We start from the raw sequence: 19,034 nt of genomic DNA, 5'->3' as shown, positions 1-19,034 counted from the left end.
AAGGTGGTAACTCTGCTGCAGTATTTTTGGGCGTAGTTTGAACTGTTAGAGAAGCAGCTGAAACTGGAGAAAAAGAGAATCAGAGAGAGATAAAAGGAGAACAATAAATATAGAGGAAAACTGATAAAGCAATGTTTGAGCAAGAGGGTATATTTTTTAGCTTGTAAGGGTAGTGATAAGACAAGTAATTTCACTAGAAAAAAACATTTTGTGGGGAATTTCTCGGGTTCTAGGTAGTTAAAAAAAAAGTACTTTTTGTTGTTGTTTCGCCATGTTAAACGATGTTTACGTTATGTTCGCCAATTATATTTTGTGTTCCGAATACATTTTGTAATTTGTTTTTTTTTTTTTGTTTTTTTCAAAATTTTAATAAAAGTTTAATGAGAAATTTTCTTATGAATCGTAGTGCAGAAAATTTTGTTTCAGTTTTAAAAAAGAATATATTAAATTAGCAAAGTACAGGGTAATACTAAAAAAATAAATCCAGAAGCAATTTAAAAAATACTTTATTAGTTACGTAAGGTGCATAAAAGTAGAAAAAGACAAAATAGATCACAAATAAGTACAGGCTGTCAAACTAAAACTGAAAATTCTGTCAAAATAGTGGAAAGTGCTATACGTTGTGAAGTGAATTGCTGTAAAGAAGAATAACACATATTGAGATAACGGGCGCAGGGTGATATACAAAACAGGCAAGCACAGAGTGATAGCATTTTTGCTTCATGAAGTATACATTTTGAAATTGTTCCAATAAAAGACACAAAAGCGAATACCAGTTTTTTTTACAAAATGAGAAGAATCACCCTGTGAAGGAGTCTTCATATGAAATAATTATCACTATAATCTTAGAATATTGACTGCTATTACTGTAAGTACAAGCAGCAGAAAAGTAAAAAACTAGACTTTAACTAGAAAATCAACAAATTAAGGTAGTCACAGGATGACAGTAATTTTTGCAAAACATAAAATTGAATGATTTTAGTCAGCACAAATTTGGGTGCCAAGAGAAAAATTAGAGAAAGAAACAAACTTATGCAACGCATGGTAAGAGTATTGAACAAATTTTGGGCGGAAATTGGTCCTACAAAGAACACAAAAACCGGCATGGATAAAATTTTACACAAAATGAGAGCAAGCATTCAGTCACCGAATCTGTACACAAAAAATTAATGAGCATATTCTTTGCTGTTACTTTACGTAAAACCACCAGAAAATAAAAAATTTAAGAAACTAGTTTCTAAACAGACAAGGACAAATTAAAGTTGACACAGGGCGACAGAATTTTATATAAACAAATGCTACCAAAAGGTAAAAAAAATGTGAAGGATTTTAGTTAGCACAAATTTGAGTGCATAAAAAAGGTATCAAACGCGAAAGGTGACTGAACACAGGGTGAAAAAAAATGCGTTACAGAGTGAAACATTTGCTAATAAAACATTGCAATTTTTCTAAGTATTAGTAAAATTTTGAGATACCAGCACAAATAATAGTCAGAAAGAAAAAAGTAATAAAAAGGACAAGTACAGGATGTCAGTTATTTTTTTAATAGAAATATTGTCAAAAAATTTAAAAAAGTTGTTTTCATTGCGAAAAGTACAGAAAGTTAGAAGAAAGGTAAGCCATTCTTCTTTTTTTTTTTGGAAAAGAATTAGGGGTGGCTGAATAGCTCATTAGTTGGAAAGGAAAAAGAACAAAGCATAATGCGAAGCTAACTACAGGGTAACCCATTTTTTTTATGTAAACATCGAAAATTGATGTCGTTCGGTAATTAAACAAGTTATAAAAGCAAGGAAGGCACGAACTGTAAAAAAACAACTCGGTACAGGGTGCTGTTAAAAAAGAAGCTAGAATTAGTAGTATAAGAGCTAAGAACATTGGCAAGAGAACAAACTCTAATTTTTTTGAAAAATAAAACCAAATACTACACATGTATTACAAAAACAAATTTGCACAAAGCCAACAAACTAAGAGGATATTTTTGTTAGTTTCAAAAAGTTAGTAGTCACATTGAAACGTGGATTTGTTAAAGAAGAAAAAACAACAACAAAAAATATATAAAAACAATAAACACAAATGACTGTTGCACATGTATGAAAAGCCAACAAATGTGATGAAAAATTTACTAATTTTTTGGTATTTTTTTCTTTTCTTTTTTTGCTAATTGTTAATATGTTTTGCTGTATTCGTTTTATACGAGTAATTTGTAATATTAGTTGTGTGTAAATGTAAATTTTTAAAATCGAATGGGTAATGAATCGCATCAATGTGCATGGAAATGCAAATTACTTACCTAATGGCAAATTCCCCAATATATTTTTCGTTGGTGTATTTTGTGTGCTGCCGATGACACTGGCGTCATTGGTATTATTCACATTATTGGCGGGTGTTGAGGTATTCGACGGTGGTGTTGGCAATTGTATAATTTCATCAACAGCAACATGATGATGTCGCGCCGGTGATGAATCCGTTGAATCACTCTCATATGTGCTTATCAGTGATTCATTGCTATAGGGATCCTCAATAATGCTCAATGACGCCTCGGAGGGATATTCAAAGGTGGAGGTGAGCGTATCGTTGAATTGTACGCGAAACTGTAATAAAAGACAAAATAAATCAATTATTTATATTGCTTTAGGAATTGATTAATAGCAAGAAACAATTTACATTTGGAATATGAAATCCTATATGGGAGATGGGCCAGTATTTGGCTGTTTGGTATGCTTCCATAAAGAAAAAGAAAATTGTTCTAAAACCTCACGAAAATTAGTCTTTAGTTGTTGTTGTTGTAGCGATAAGGTTGCTCCCCGATGGCTTTGGGGAGTGTTATCGATGTGATGGTCCTTTGCCGGATACAGATCCGGTACGCTCCGGTAACACAGCACCATTAAGGTGCTAGCCCGACCATCTCGGGAACGATTTATATGGCCACATTAAACCTTCAGACCATACCTCCCTCCCCACCCCCAAGTTCCATGAGGAGCGTGAGGTCGCCAGAGCCTCGTCTGTTAGTGAAACAGGATTCGCCGCGGATAGGTGAGGTTGACAATTGGATTTGGCGAAGCTATATATTGTGCTGGTAACCTGAAGGGTTGCGCTACACAGCCCCTTCAATGTGGTATTTTAGTCGCCTCTTACGACAGGCATACCTACCGCGGGTATATTCTGACCCCCTAACCCGCTGGGACAAGTCTTTAGTCCAAAAGCTTGATAAAAAATAAAGAAACTCTGGCAGGAAATTATACAAAATATTGAAGTCACACCGCTTTCCGCTATGCAAATCTTTCCTATTGCCTTTTAGGAAAAGCTTCTAGTTATATCTCGATGCTTCTAATAATTTCACAGTCCTTCACCCTGAATTCACGTCTAAACGTGGGTTCTTATGATATGTGCTATTTACGCTATGGTTCAGTGGTTAATAACCACTAACCATTTTTGCAATCAATCATATTCCAGGTGGTAGTTATCTTCCTACCCTTCTTGTTGTTGTAGTAGTGCTTCTCCACACCCAATAGTTCCGCACACTTTCAACAGTCCAACCCTGTTGGGGAGATAGGGGTGCTAGAGGCGTTGGTTCCACATTGCAATTGAAAAGATGGTGTCATGTGGACACGTTACAAGGACGTACATTGGGTATGTCAGGGTTGATTTGGATAAGTAAGAGTTTAACCTATTACAGTATCCAGATCGAAGTTGAGCTAAAATTACGCGCGTCTCCCTGGTTTCCTTAAATGCGAGTTAAGGGTATTTGTCTTTCATAATGGGGCATTTGTTGTCATAGTAATGTGCCGAATTTTGTGAATGTCTCTGAGGGCCTTTTTGTGCTTCTTTTCTTCCTACGGCTGACTTTTTGAGTGCCGAATTTCCTACCATTTATCGCACACAGAGTTCCACGGATTAGTTCAGTAATTTTTCTTTGAATAAAAAAATTGTATATGTCCAAAGAATCTATAAAAAAAGGCTTTTCTTACGAAGTGTATGAGACTTCAGCCCCGTGACCTTGAACCCGCTGAAATTCTATTCACTGCTATTTCTTTGATCATCTCCCTTCTTTTGAGAAAATACTTCATACGATAGGACCGCCGTATCATTTTCTATAAGTATGGCAGGTGTTAATTTGCTACGGTGCAAACCAAATCTACTTTGTTTGGACTGCAAGAACCTTGCACAGCATTTTCAAGTTGCAGGTGCAATGAGATGTTTCTGCATATCCCGAAACGGCCAAAATCGCTTAGGCACCTGAATGGTATCGAATTTTCGGTCGGAGTAAATCTAAGTGTTTGCGCTTCTTTTACCATTCTAGGTTATTAAAGGGGATAACTGCTCTTGAGTTCAATTGAGTGGTATTAAAATGGACTAGTGCGTGTGTCAACGGTTGTCAAATCTATTGAATACCTTGGCAGAGTTATGAGGCCAACCGAGTAAGACGCATTTCTTCCTTTTTTTCAGATTTTAGACAAAATTATATTTCAACAATTAGTTTTCTTATAATTTGGTTAGTAACTTTTTAAATTCAATTCAAGCTTTACTTTACATTAATGGTTTTCAAGTGGCCCTGATTATGATCTTATTAGTTATATTGTATACACAGTTTAAAAAACGAAATACATTGTAAACGAGTGCCCTTCATAACTGAAACTGTGAAGATGTTAGTAAGAGTGTTACGGTCGTAGTGGTAGTAAATTAGCCGTTGGTGAACGAGTAATGAATCAAGACGAATACAAACATTATTTGCTAAAATTCAAAAAATATTTGGTATATATGCTGTGAAAATATTGTTGAAATACATGAAAGTACCAAATAATTATAACAAAATACAATGCTAACATTTAAAAGCTTTAAATTACGAGCTTTTGTTTGCAAAATATGATATTTTGAAATGCATAAATAAAACAAGTATTTTACGAAAGGGCCCATTACTGATACTTACCATAGACTTGACTTGAGAACTGTCACTTACAGTTCGGTTAAATGAACATTGCATGTTACTGATTACTCAAAATTTAGCAACACTTAACTTGACTTAGAAGTCTATGATGCCAGATTGTATGCGCTAAATGGAGTTGCCAAGTTTACGCCAAGTCAAGTTAAGTCTATGCTAAGTATCAGTAATGGGCCCTTAACACATTCAATAAACGAAATAGCGAAGCAATCGGTGTGAATTGAACCAGTACAATTGTGCTATGAAATGACGAACCCTGCTTTAGAGATAAATTGATAATTAGGTGTAGTGAATACCTCAATTATCTTTTACCTGAATTAGAGCTTCACACTACCTCAAAAGCTCATCATTAAGTATGCAAGTAACGTTATTTCGGTACATCTTTTTAATACCAAATAACTTTTGCATCATTCCAAGAGACGTGCTTGGCAATTTTACAATTATCGAACCTTTTATTATATAATTCTCTGCGATATTTAAAAATTGGCAATGCGTAATTTGTAATCGAAAGGTGTTGTCAGTGCATTTGGGCGCAAGCGATGATGGGGCGAGTAGCTACTTGGAATGCAATAAAAATGGCAGTGTCGTTGAACGAATTAATTTGTAACAATGTAAAACTCAATAAATGCAATCCAGCAAACGTTGAAATTTACCTTTTGCATTCGTATTTGATGGGTTTAAAAAGGTGCAATTATTGTGGATTTTATTAATTATGAATGTATTTTTGTTATTTCCAATTTCAAGTTGAAGCAATACAATGCACTCTAATTAAGAAAATGCATTAAAAATGTGTAACAACCGAAAATTGATTAAATGCTGTTGTTTAGCAAAAAGTTAACGATTTGGTAAATGCAATACTTCGCTAACCGGTCAATTAAGTATGTAATTGAATACAGAAATATATTGTAAACGTGCCCTTATTGCACTGTGGTAAATAACAGAGAGCAGCTGAGCTACAGAGCAGTGCTCACCAAAACTGAGACTGTGGCTGTGTTGGTATGAGCAAACTCATCGTACTGTTGTTGGTTTAGTAGTGGATTAACGAGCAACGAGGCAAGATGTACGCACGCACGTTTATTAAAACTTTTCTTGTTGTGTTAACAGTGCTTCGTCCCATTCAATAGCTGCGACCGCTCACAAATTGTCTCAAAGTCCTCTAACGGAATTTCAAGGAAACTAGTTCAACAGGGTTGGATCATAAGGATGTAGGTTCCACATTACAATTGAAAAGATGGTGGGTCTCATGTGCGGATACATCGCAGGCATGACATTAATTACACACATGTCAGGTTTTGGTAGGATATGTTGTACTTTGCAGCTCTCTGACATTAAGTTCTGAGACTTGTTGTAACGAAACTAGTCTGAATCACTAATACGTAGTAATAACTTAGCCCTAATTAAAAACAAAAATAAATAAATGCAAGGTGCGATAACCTCCAAAGAGATTTTAGGCCGAGCTTCTCTTCCACTTTGTGTCGTGCTCGGTGCAAGGCAGATGAATTTTCACTGAGAAGCTTTTCATGGCAGAAGTACAATCGAAGTGTTTGCCAAATCGCTGCCGAGGGGCGACCGCGCTTAGAAAATTTTTATTCTAAAGGAAACCCCTTTTTACTAAATCTTTGATATTATTTTGATCAGGAGTTGAACCAAAGACCCTCGGTGTGGTAAGCGAAGCACGCTACCATCACACCACGGTGGCCGCCACCTAATTTAAATATGCTGTATTTTAAACCGAACTTATTTTATAATTCATGTGTTAAAGAGTTAATTCAAATGAGAACCGGAATGAGCAACTGTTTGGGCGACTGCAGTGTTAATTTCAACAATAAAAACTGTCAAATAACCACTAGATCTGCCTGTCGTAAGAGGCGCCTAAAATACCAAATAGATTCAAGGGGTTGTGTAGCGCAACCCTTTCAGGTTGCCAGCGCAATATATAGCTTCTCCAAACCCAATTGTCTACCTCACCTATCCGTGGCGAATCCTGTTTCATTAACAGCCGAGGCTCTGGCGACCCCGAACTCCTCATGGATGTAGGAAGTGGGGGCGGGATGGCCTAGAAGGTCCCATGGGGTCATAAATCGTTCCCGAGATGGTCGGGCTTGGTACCTGAACGTACCGGATCCGGCAAAGAACCATCAAATCGATAACACTCCCCAAGGCCTTAGGGGAGTGTCCTTATCGCTAGAACAACAACAACAACAGGTCTGTTAGGATTGGAAAACACTTCTTCCAGGCGTTCGAGGATAAATGAAATTTCAGACTTAGCGATTTTCTATCTGTCGATTTTAAACTGAAACAACTTTGTTCCAAAATGGGAATTATTTTTGTTTCCATGTTCTATGGAAGTTCATAATGTATTCCTAAACCGATAAACGCCGATGGCAGCAAGAATAAGTGGAGTGGGGTTAGAGGTTAGAATGAGAAACTTTTCGTGGTAGAAATACACTCGGAGTGTTTGACAAGTTTTGCAATTTTGAAAAAACTTGTTTCTAAATTTTTGATGTTGCTTTGCATGGGAACTGAACCCAGGATCTTCGGTGTGGTAGGTGGCGTATGCTCCGACCACACCACGGCGAGCCCGTCTTATAAAGGATTCATCCCCGACTAATCGCATTTTCTGCAGGGAAGTTGCGACCATTTCAAACCCTCAGTGCTCCTCTTTCCCTCTTTAACACTAAAAGTTCCAGGTTTCAATAACCATGGTCAGAATGAGTTACTGATAGATATTCTATATTTTTAATGGAAATAAAATGTTACGAATCTTTGGTCTATTCTTGCAATTCCAATGAATGTTTTCTCTTTGGTCGAGTAAGCCAAGCAAATACATAGTTCCCATATATAATAAATTGACTCATTTACATAAATTCCCCATTCACTTTTGCTTTTACATAGTTTCACTCTTAATAAAGTAATTTTGGTGTCGCATTCCCTATCTATTGTCTTATTTGCAATTGACAGGTAAACGACACGAGTATACATTTAAAGCTAAAAATTTTCTAACGCGCCAATTTTATGTGCAAAATAGAAAAATAATGCTGACGCACGCTTTAAGTCACCCAACTAAAACCAGGGCTTTGGGTGCTTAAATAACTTCGCAAGCAAATACGCTACTGTTTTTATGGCAAACAAGTAAGGAAGGCTAAGTTCGGGTGTAACCGAACATTACATACTCAGCTGAGTGCTATGGAGGCAAAATAAGGGAAAATCACCATGTAGGAAAATGAACATAGGGTAACCCTGGAATGTGTTTGTATGACATGGGTTTCAAATGGAAGGTATTAAAGAGTATTTTAAGAGGGTGTAGGTCATAGTTATATGGGTGGACGCCCTTTAGGGATATCGCCATAAAGGTGGACCAGGGCTGACTCCAGAATTTGTATGAACGATATGGGTATCAAATGAAGGGTGTTAATGAGTATTTTAAAAGGGCGTGGGCTTAGTTCTATAGGTGGACGCCTTTTCGAGATATCGCCATAAAGGTGGACCAGGGGTGACTCTAGAATGCGTTTGTACAAAATGGGCATCAAACGAAAGATGTTAATGAGTATTTTAAAAGGGAGTGGGCCTTAGTTCTATAGGTGGACGCCTTTTCGAGATATCGCCATAAAGGTGGACCAGGGGTGACTCTAGAATGCGTTTGTACAATATGGGCATCAAACGAAAGATGTTAATAAGTATTTTAAAAGGGAGTGGTGGTAGTTGTATATGTGAAGGAGTTTTCGAGATATTGACCAAAATGTGGACCAGGGTGACCCAGAACATCATCTTTCGGGTACCGCTAATTTATTTATATATGCAATACCACGAACAGTATTCCTGCCAAGATTCCAAGGGCTTTTGATTTCGCCCTGCAGAACTTTTTCATTTTCTTCTACTTAATATGGTAGGTGTCACACCCATTTTGCAAAGTTTTTTTCTAAAGTTATATTTTGCGTCAATAAACCAATCCAATTACCATGTTTCATCACTTTTTTCGTATTTGGTATAGAATTATGGCATTTTTTTTATTTTTTGTAACTTTCACTATCGAAAAAGTGGGCGTGGTCATAGTCGGATTTCGGCCATTTTTTATACCAATTCAAAGTGAGTTCGGATAAGTACGTGAACTGAGTTTAGTAAAGATATATCAATTTTTGCTCAAGTTATCGTGTTAACGGCCGAGCGGAAGGACAGACGGTCGACTGTGTATAAAAACTGGGCGTGGCTTCAAGCGGTTTCACCCTTTTTCACAGAAAACAGTTATCGTCCTATAATCTAAGCCCCTACCGAATTTCACAAGGTTTGGTAAATTTTTGTTCGACTTATGGCATTAAAAGTATCCTAGACAAATTAAATGAAAAAGGGCGGAGCCACGCCCATTTTCAAATTTTCTTTTATTTTTGTATTTTATTGCACCATATAATTACTGGAGTCGAATGTTGACATAATTTACTTATATACTGTAAAGATATTAAATTTTTTGTTAAAATTTGACTTAAAAAAATATTTTTTTAAAGTGGGCGTGGTCGTTCTCCGATTTTGCTAATCTTCATTAAGAATACATACAGTAATAGGAGTAACGTTCCTGCCAAATTTCATCATGATATCTTCACCGACTGCCAAATTACAGCTTGCAAAACTTTTAAATTACCTTCTTTTAAAAGTGGGCGGTTCCACGCCCATTGTCCAAGATTTTACTAGTTTTCTATTCTGCGTCATAAGGTCAACCCACCTACCAAGCTTCAACGCTTTATCCGTCTTTCGTAATGAATTATCGCACTTTTTCGGTTTTTCGAAATTTTCGATATCGAAAAAGTGGGCGTGGTTATAGTGCGATATCGTTCATTTTAAATAGCGATCTGAGATGAGTGCCCAGGAACCTACATACCAAATTTCATCAAGATATCTCAAAATTTACTCAAGTTATCGTGTTAACGGACAGACGGACGGACATGGCTCAATCAAATTTTTTTTCAATACTGATGATTTTGATATATGGAAGTCTATATCTATCTCGATTCCTTTATACCTGTACAACCAACCGTTATCCAATCAAAGTTAATATAATCTGTGAGCTCTGCTCAACTGAGTATACAAATGTATTTTTTATTTCTTGCTTAGTCTGAAATCAAACAAATGTTTCCCGTATACTGTGTGCTTCATAAACGCAAAATAAAAAAAAAATTGTTTTTGGGCTACTCAAATTTCACAAATTCTATGCGCATAAAAATTACGGCATAAATGGCAGCCCGGTCGACGGACAGACAGGCTGACTGGGTTCAGTAGGGAAATTACTTAATTGAAATTTTAGCGTTATCTACGCCATTCGCTCCCCTTTTTTGCTTCGCTTTTGTTTTACGTATTTAAAACTCGATGTCTCACGAATCAAACGCTAATGAAAGAAAAAGCGAGCAATGCGATACCAATTTCCCGCATAAAGAATATTTATGTAGGACGAATATGTTTGTTTTTTCTCTCATTCATAATGCCTTAGTACAAAAAACTGCATCTCTGATTCTATTCTATTTGTCGTTAAAATTGCATTTGTCGTTATTGCACTCTCTGCACCCCATGACAACACCCGATGAGATTAAAGTGCGCCCGCAGCTGTTTTCATTATGTGCCATCCAAAAATGAGGACATGCAAAATGATTTGATAATGAATGGTGGCTGGTATGATGGCGGGATATGAGATTTAAGCCAATGTGTAGAGCAGAGTGTGCATTTTGACAAAGAAAGACTTGTATAGAAATAAAGTTTTTGTAATATACAATGGATATTTAATATGTGTGCAACGAGACCCAAAGGGGAGGAAGATGAAGGAGCATATAACCCAATACCTGACGGCGGCTAATCAGCCCGATTCTAAACGAAAATTCCGTGCGAGTTTTTTCCCTTCTCCCATTCCTCGTATTCTAAATAAAAATTCCTTGAGTTTTTTCACTTCTCCCTTTCCTCCTATTCTGAACAATGTTCGAAAAAGCGGAAACCGGTTATGGGAGAAAAGTAGGTATTATGAATGTGAGGGAGAGGGAGATTTCTTTGCAATTTCATAGGAGTTTTTTCACTAGTTAAATTAAAGGGAATGCATCAAAATTGTTAAAGGAAATTGGTTCTTTTAAGAAAAAACACTTATTTGTACAAATTTGTACTAAAATATGTATTTACATTCTACCACAATATTCTCACTCTTAATACAACAACCACAATATTCATTATTTTAAGTCGAAAAGTATATCATAAGCAATGGAAGAGCTCTTCGTGTATTTGATGCAGCCATCCAGAAATTGCGCAAGGATTTTTTAAGAAGGCTTAAATAGATTTTGGCATATGAATTTGCTTTGCAGAATGAATGCAGGCAACTCCGGCGGATTTGTGTTATCCCGCCGTCTTCTTCTTCTTATGCTCCTTTGTGATGTTGCTGTGGCACCAATTCATTACTTATTCCAGTGAATACCACATGAAATGCAATAATGTGCATTGTTTATACCTTATTTCTTAATTTCAAACAAATTCGCAACAATAATTAAACTTTTCAATGTTTTAAACAAAATAAGAAATGCGCAACGAAATTTCAAGTGACAAAACAGCTGACTTCGAAAATTCGAAATTCCTATTCCCCAATTATTCTTCTCCTTAGGAGAAAAGAATTGGAGGAATTTTTCCGCGGGAATAAAAAAATCCGCGATAACAAAATTCCGCGAGAATATTTAGAATTGGTCTGAATATGTTTCAACCCCAAACTTTGCAGATGTAACAATGATAACATGCTAGCATAAAAGTTATATAACACTGGGAAGCAACGATCTACCGGAGCTGATCAAATACGGAGGCGAAGAGTTGTTAAAAAGCATACATCGACATAATTCAATACCACATCTAAGCCGCGAACATAGTATATTATATGATAAGTGGTAATATTTATGTCATTGGCCTTAACAAAGTTCTGACTTATCTGCCTTGGAAATATAACTGTAATCAATCTTGCCAATTAGGACTACTTTGAAGTGAGAAAGCAATTATAAGGTAAAGTCCTCTCTCTATGAACATAAAGCACGCTCTATAAATCGCCCGTGACATCATGTGCTGATGTATGCTTTGGGAACACAGTTGGTGTCAAAAGAAGATGGGATGGCCCATGGAGTATTCTGATCGAAAAACCATCCGAAGAATGTACGGCTTTATCATGCCTCCAACGGCGTGTATCGGAGGAAATTTTGTGAAAAAGCGGATATGAACAGAGTGCAGCTACTAAAATCACATAGGCTTTGCTGGCCAAGTGATTTTCGAATGGATAAAGATGCTCCTGCTCACAAAGTATTTTTAGGACACTGGGATTTGATAGCACTGAGTTGGAAAGAAAGGCTTGACATCGCTTGGGGCTCTCAATTAGTGCCTGTTAACAGCCAAAATAGGGCTGGCGGTTAAGCTCTGATGGCGGTGTACTTCCTTCTCAGAGCATTCTACAAATAAAAGTTGTGAAATTCTTTTTCAACTGAATATCCTTCACTTACAAAGAAAAATTATCGCACAATCCAATCTAATCGCACTTTTATGATAAAGTACACGCTTAAAGTCAGAATTCCCAGAAAACCTTAAAGTTTAGCAACTCGTGACTGTCATAATACTAATTTTGCACCATAAAAAATTTCAATCATCATAAATTACAAATTATGGACTTGCAGTTGTCAATGGCAAAGTAAAAAGATAATACAAATTTTAGTTAACAAAAATAATTCTCATATGGTCTAGTGGCAAGATACCACAGTCGATTAAAAATTTCTTCACTTAATTCTTTCCGCAACACACTTCATTTGATTTCTTTGTTGTGTTTTACGCCAAATGTCATTCAACGGTTAATAATGATAAATGAATTGCGGGCTAATGTTTTCTCTACGAAGCGAATTGTATGATAGTAAAATATTATACTTAAAGTTTGCTCGTAAATAAGTTTGTGTATACATACTACTTACCGTTGCTTCTTTGGGTTTTTGTCGGATACTTGACTTTCCATCGATCACAATATTAGCATTTTCAAATTCAACATCGCAGGGAGATGGTGGGCACATAGAGAAATCATCATAATCCGAATCCGTTGAAGTTTCCAATGAGAGATCACCAAGTAGCACGAAACCAGATTCATTTGGCTGTAAAAAAAGAAAGAAAGAAAAAAAAACGGAATAAAATTAGAGATAGGTATGCATTAGGTCAAGAAAGAAAATGTTTGAATAAGTACATAGAAAAAGTAATCGAAAAAAATGAAAATATTTTCAGGCTTATAAGTGAGTACACAATATATGTAAGTATGTATATGAGCTAGTTAGATTCATATACACACTAATTAATTATCAAGGTCGTGCCGTTGACATTTTTCGAGTAGCGCAAATACTTTGTGTGATCAAGCAAGTAATGCTTGCACAACATAAATTGACACTTGCGCGCGCTTGACACAAAATATGACAGCTGGGCGCGGGTTGCAAAAAAAAAACTTTAAAGCATACAGCAATTTAAACGGAGCACGAAAATAGAGAGCAAAAAAATTTTGCAGCTGTGCTAGATTGCTTACCTCCCTGCATGATTGTGATAAATGTGCACAATAGTTCCAGCTACGATATATTTGTTTTCTCCCTTGAGCTAATAGCTTTTAAAATAACTTATTTTGCACACTTCACAAGCGCACGCCCGCTAAATTGCATTAAAATGAATTCAAGTATGACTTAGGTGACTGCTTGAATTTGGTGTGCCCTTCTGTGGCATAAAACCGATAAGTGATCTTGCTAGTAGATCAGTAAACGTGTCTAATGCTTAAATATAACCTTGCATTGTTTGGCTACTGAACTAGCTTAAGTAACTGCATACTTAGCGCCTTAACAATAGACAACCACAAATGTACACTGAAAGACTTTGCATTTCTAGGCACAGTGTGACAATGACAACACTTGTCAGTTTAATGATCTTTGACACTTATGTGAATGCGTCGCAATGATCTTGACTTGAGAATATCGTAGCAAGGAAATGCGCAGTAAAAGTTGACGAATCCAAATTGCAGAAGTGTTGCATAACAATTAAAGCGTAAGCAAGTTTAAAGCATAAATTATGCCTAAAACGCGTTGATTTAGAAAACCATACGTTTTACTTCTCTTATTTGTTTGCATAATTCGGAGCAATGTTGCTGGATGTCGCGGAAGTTGTGTCGAAATTATGTAAATTTAGCGTCAAAAGTAACCCTGTACTACATGTATAGGAATTTTTTCGCCAAGTCATGTATTACCACACCATTTTTCTGATTTTCTGTTAAAATTCAGAATTAGGTGATCTGTGTAGTGTTGGATGGCACAGCAAAACATATTACATAAGCCGGGTTTTTTAACACGCGTATATCCGTTTACGCTTAAACTTTATATAGGTTGCTAAGCGAAAAACTTTAAATACACCTCTGAAATTGCTGCGCATACATTTTGTCCTAATAAATTTCAATACGCATTATACTCAGATGTAACTGAAATATGTGTTTTTGTTCCACCCTCTACACTAATTCTATGTATTCTATGTGTGTCCACAACTCTTCGCAACTGATTCAGCTATATGTTATACCCTATGGCCATCAGAGCGTTGTGTCTCCGCTTTTCGGTACACCCTATATAGCTGAATCAGTCAGAATTGTGGACAGACATAGAATACATAGAATTAGTGTAGAGGGTGGAACAAAAACACATATTTCAGTTACATCTGAGTATAATGCGTATTGAAATTTATTAGGACAAAATGTATGCGCAGCAATTTCAGAGGTGTATTTAAAGTTTCTCGCTTAGCAGTCCATATAAAGTTTAAGCGTAAACGAATATACGCGTGTTAAAAAACACGGCTAATATTATGTTGAACCTGTACTTGAAGAATTATAATGTCGTTGTTGTAGCGACAAAGAAACTCCCCGAAGGTTTTGGGGAGTGTTATCGCTGTTAATGGTCCTTTTCCAGAACAAAAACCGGTTTGTCTCGAAACCAAATTTGACAAGGGATGACGGAAAATCGTTTGGTTCGTATTTAAGAGGTATTCTTTAGGTTTTTTACTCCACATCACTTAGATGACGTTAGTGTCTCGTATAGAACCAATTGAGAGTTCGTAGGTTCTTACAGCTTAGATTAGATTATGGTTACCCTAGTATGTGCATTTGTGAGTCCACCGAAGGGCTCTGCATATTCATTACCAACATATGGACGTTGCGTATTTTTTGGAGCGATTTTGCGATTTGTTCTACAAAAAATTCAAAATTATCAAATTAACTGGGGGTTGGTCACTCTCTGTTGGTAAAAAGGAAAATGTGAAATTAAGCTGACAGATTGCTACTGGAAATTGTGAAAGCGGCCCTTAGTCACTTATCTATAAGCTATCGAATTTCACGCGTTCTCCATTCTAACTGAAGTCCCCCTCAGCTATTTTGCTGGTTTTTGTGCATTCCCAAAAGATTTTTGCGATTTGTTCAGCAAAATATTCACAATTATCGATTTAACTGGGTCCACCCTGGGTTGGTGAAAATGAAAACTTTACCATAATGGCCATTTTTATTTATTTTTCAACATTAAGCCTATTTCGAGAAATCATTCATTTGCAAAAAAGCAAAACCTTAATAAACCAATGAGCGAAAGTAGTAATAGTTTAGTAATAATGTTTTCAATCATTTTATATTGAGCTCAATAAAAGATTCAACAATTTTATTTTATTCATTAGCGTTTCTCATCCGGCCATCATCAATGCAACCCAAATCACCTGCAGCTAACAGCAACTACCGTTAACTGTCATATCCCGCAGACAACATTAGGCGGCAATTAAGTTGTAAAGTCAATTACGAACATCAGCACCACTGTACCGCATAAGCCGTAAATGTTAAGCTAACAAAATTGCTAAGATTATGGTGCACCCACTAATCAAGAAATATTACTTTAAAATAATACAAAAAGACAAATAACAAGGCAACACCATTGCCAGTGTTGCCAAGGAAAGCAAAAAAAAAACTAACAGTAATTAAGAAATTACCTACTTAATGGAGTGACTTACATATGTTCAAGTGCATGCATAGTCAAGTAGAGTTGAAGGCAGGTATCTCAGTATATTTGTAAGTAATAAACGAACTTAATAAATTTCATGTTAGTATGCACTACAAAAATCTAACTGTAAAAGCGCACGAGATACAAGATAATACTTGAATGGAGTTGAGGAGGCATATATGAGCCATGCATGACTGTTATGCTTATGTGGATGGTTATATGCAAGTTGGCACATGTTGAACGTGTCTTCAAACTCTTCACGGTCACGTTTTTTTTTTTTTTCTTTTTGTTGTGAACTACCGGTAGCGAAAAATTTTAGTGTATAATTTTTGCATTTTTTTCCTATTGTAATAATAATACATTTTTTATTTTGTTTTATTGTTAAGTTGTCGAAGTTTTTTTTTCACGTTTTTTTTTTCTTTTGTTCAGAGGCACAAGAAAACCACAAAATATTTGAAAGCCATTCATATGCAAGGTGACTGAGAGAACATGTTTTCTAATACCAACAAGTAAGGAAGGTTAAGTTCGGGTGTAACCGAACATTACATACTCAGTTGAGAGCTATGGAGGCAAAATAAGGGAAAACCACCATGTAGGAAAATGAACCGAGGGAAACCCTGGAATGTGTTTGTATGATATGTGTATCAAATGAAAGGCATTAAAGAGTATTTTATGAGGGAGTGGGCCATAGTTCTATAGGTGGACGCCATTTAGGGATATCGCCATAAAGGTGGATCAGGGTTGACTCTAAAATTTGTTTGTACGACATGGGTATCAAATGAAAGGTGTTAATGAGTATTTTAAAAGCGTGTAATCCTTAGTTCCATAGGTGGACGCCATTTCGAGATATCTCCATAAAGGTGGACTAGGGGTGACCCTAGAATTTGTTTGTACGATATGGGTATCAAATTAAAGGTATTAATGAGGGTTTTAAAAGGGAGTGGTGGTAGTTGTATAGGTGGTCGCCTTTTCGAGATATCGCCATAAAGGTGGACCAGGGGTGACTCTAGAATGCGTTTGTAAAATATGGGTATCAAACGAAAGGTGTTAATGAGTATTTTAAAAGGGAGTGGGCCTTATTTCTATAGGTGGACGCCTTTTCGAGGTATCGCAATAAAGGTGGACCAGGGGTGACTCTAGACTTTGTTTGTGCGGTGTGGGTATCTAATGAAAGGTGTTAATGAGTATTTTTAAAACGGAGTGGGCCTTCGTTCTATAGGTGGTCGCCTTTTCGAGATATCGCCATAAAGGTGGACCAGGGGTGGCTATAGAATATGTTTGTACGATATGGGTATCAAATGAAAGGTGTTAATGAGTATTTTAAAATGGCGTGTGTCGACTGTGTATAAAAACTGGGCGTGGCTTCAACCGATTTCGCCCATTTTCACAAAAAACAGTTAACGTCATAAAATCTATGCCCCTACCGAATTTCAAAAGGATTGGTAAATTTTTGTTCGACTTATGGCATTAAAAGTATCCTAGACGAATTATATGAAAAAGGGCGGAGCCACGCCCATCTTGAAATTTTCTTTTATTTTTGTATTTTGATGCACCATATCATTACTGGAGTCGAATGTTGACATAATTTACTTATATACTGTAAAGATTTTAAATTTTTTGTTAAAATTATACTAAAAAAAATTTTTTTTTTTTAAAGTGGGCGTGGTCCTTCTCCGATTTTGCTAATTTTTATTAAGCGTACATATAGTAATAGGAGTAACGTTCCTACCAAATTTCATCATGATATCTTCAACGACTGCCAAATTACAGCTTGAAAAAGTTTTAAATTACCTTCTTTTAAAAGTGGGCGGTGCCACGCCCATTGTCCAAAATTTTACCAATTTTCTATTCTGCGTCATAAGTTCAACTTACCTACCAAGTTTCATCGCTTTATCTGTCTTTGATAATGGTTATAGTCCGATATCGTTCATTTTAAATAGCGACCTGAGATGAGTGCTCAGGAACCTACTATAGTGTTAACTACTTTGTACTCTTTACTTTAATTTTTAAAATAATTTTTATCGAGTTTTCGTGTTAACTTAAAATTTTTGAATAACTTCAAAAAGAGAAAATTCTAATTAGTTGAAAAATATTTAAACTCAAAAATAAATAACATAATATTTTTAAAAAATAAATATTTAAATATTTGGTTAACTACCAAATATATTGGCGATTCTACCAACGGACCTAAATTTTTATATAAGTCTATACGTGATACAATTACTGAATGTGACGCTTTACGTATCGCAAAACTAACCAATAAAATACCGCAAATAAAAGTGCAACTAAGTGACGTGCTATCAAAGAAAATTTGTTTTAGTTACCTGAACCAACTTCAGAAGATATAATTTAATTGGATGTACATACATATATATTACGTCTGATGGGTCAAGTAAAAACACCATCATCACAATACATCAGTGCTATGACAAAAACCCTCACCACTAACAAAGCTCTAATAAACAAATATGTGATTTGTAAATTAACACACTAAAAAATAAAATAAAGCAGATTTAATATCTATAAGAATTATTCAATGCAAAACTCAATGAATTTAAATTGAACTGCCGCTTAACTTTAATAAAAGAGACCAAGAAATTGTGTACCTAAACGAAAATCTTGTTTATTAATAACAAAACTAAGAAACTTAAAATAATTTTAAAGAACCACTGACCCATTGGCATTATATTTTCACGTCCTATCTGATATTTGAATCAACATTGGCATTGAAGAACTGAAAGAATATGCGAAAATGTTTGAATTAGACTAACGCACATCATTTGCTGTCGTATATATTAAACTCAAAATTCATTAAGATAATACCGCTAATTCCTCCCTACAATTAATTCATATATCGAAGTATTTTAATACTTAACGAAATATCGTCATTTTGTATACCATTTGTTGGAATCACTCGTAACCTTTAACGTCCTCTTCACTAATTACAAAGCCATTGCATAACAAAGCCATTGCATATACAGCAACAACGATGTATTTAATTGTCATCACGTCAAAAAAACGCAATTGATTCGCTTAAAATATTTACAAGCATCAATCAACTAATTAAT

The 19,034-nt window shown here is 35.7% G+C and overlaps 1 protein-coding gene across 10 annotated transcripts in view; it reads right to left on the bottom strand.

Moving 5' to 3' along the window:
• bif (bifocal) overlaps positions 1–19,034 on the bottom strand; it is a 177,700-nt gene that overhangs the window by 17,437 nt on the left and 141,229 nt on the right. For all 10 annotated transcript variants that reach the window (XM_067780346.1, XM_067780345.1, XM_067780347.1 and 7 more), the window contains 2 exons: positions 12,895–13,068; positions 2,291–2,591 (listed from right to left, as the gene is read on the bottom strand). In XM_067780346.1, coding sequence (XP_067636447.1) covers positions 2,291–2,591; positions 12,895–13,068 — 475 coding nt within the window. The remainder of the gene's footprint in view (positions 1–2,290; positions 2,592–12,894; positions 13,069–19,034) is intronic.

This window comes from Eurosta solidaginis, chromosome 4 (genome assembly GCF_040869045.1).
Source record: "Eurosta solidaginis isolate ZX-2024a chromosome 4, ASM4086904v1, whole genome shotgun sequence".
NCBI lineage: Eukaryota > Metazoa > Arthropoda > Insecta > Diptera > Tephritidae > Eurosta > Eurosta solidaginis.
This window is presented reverse-complemented; position numbering and strand designations above follow the sequence as displayed.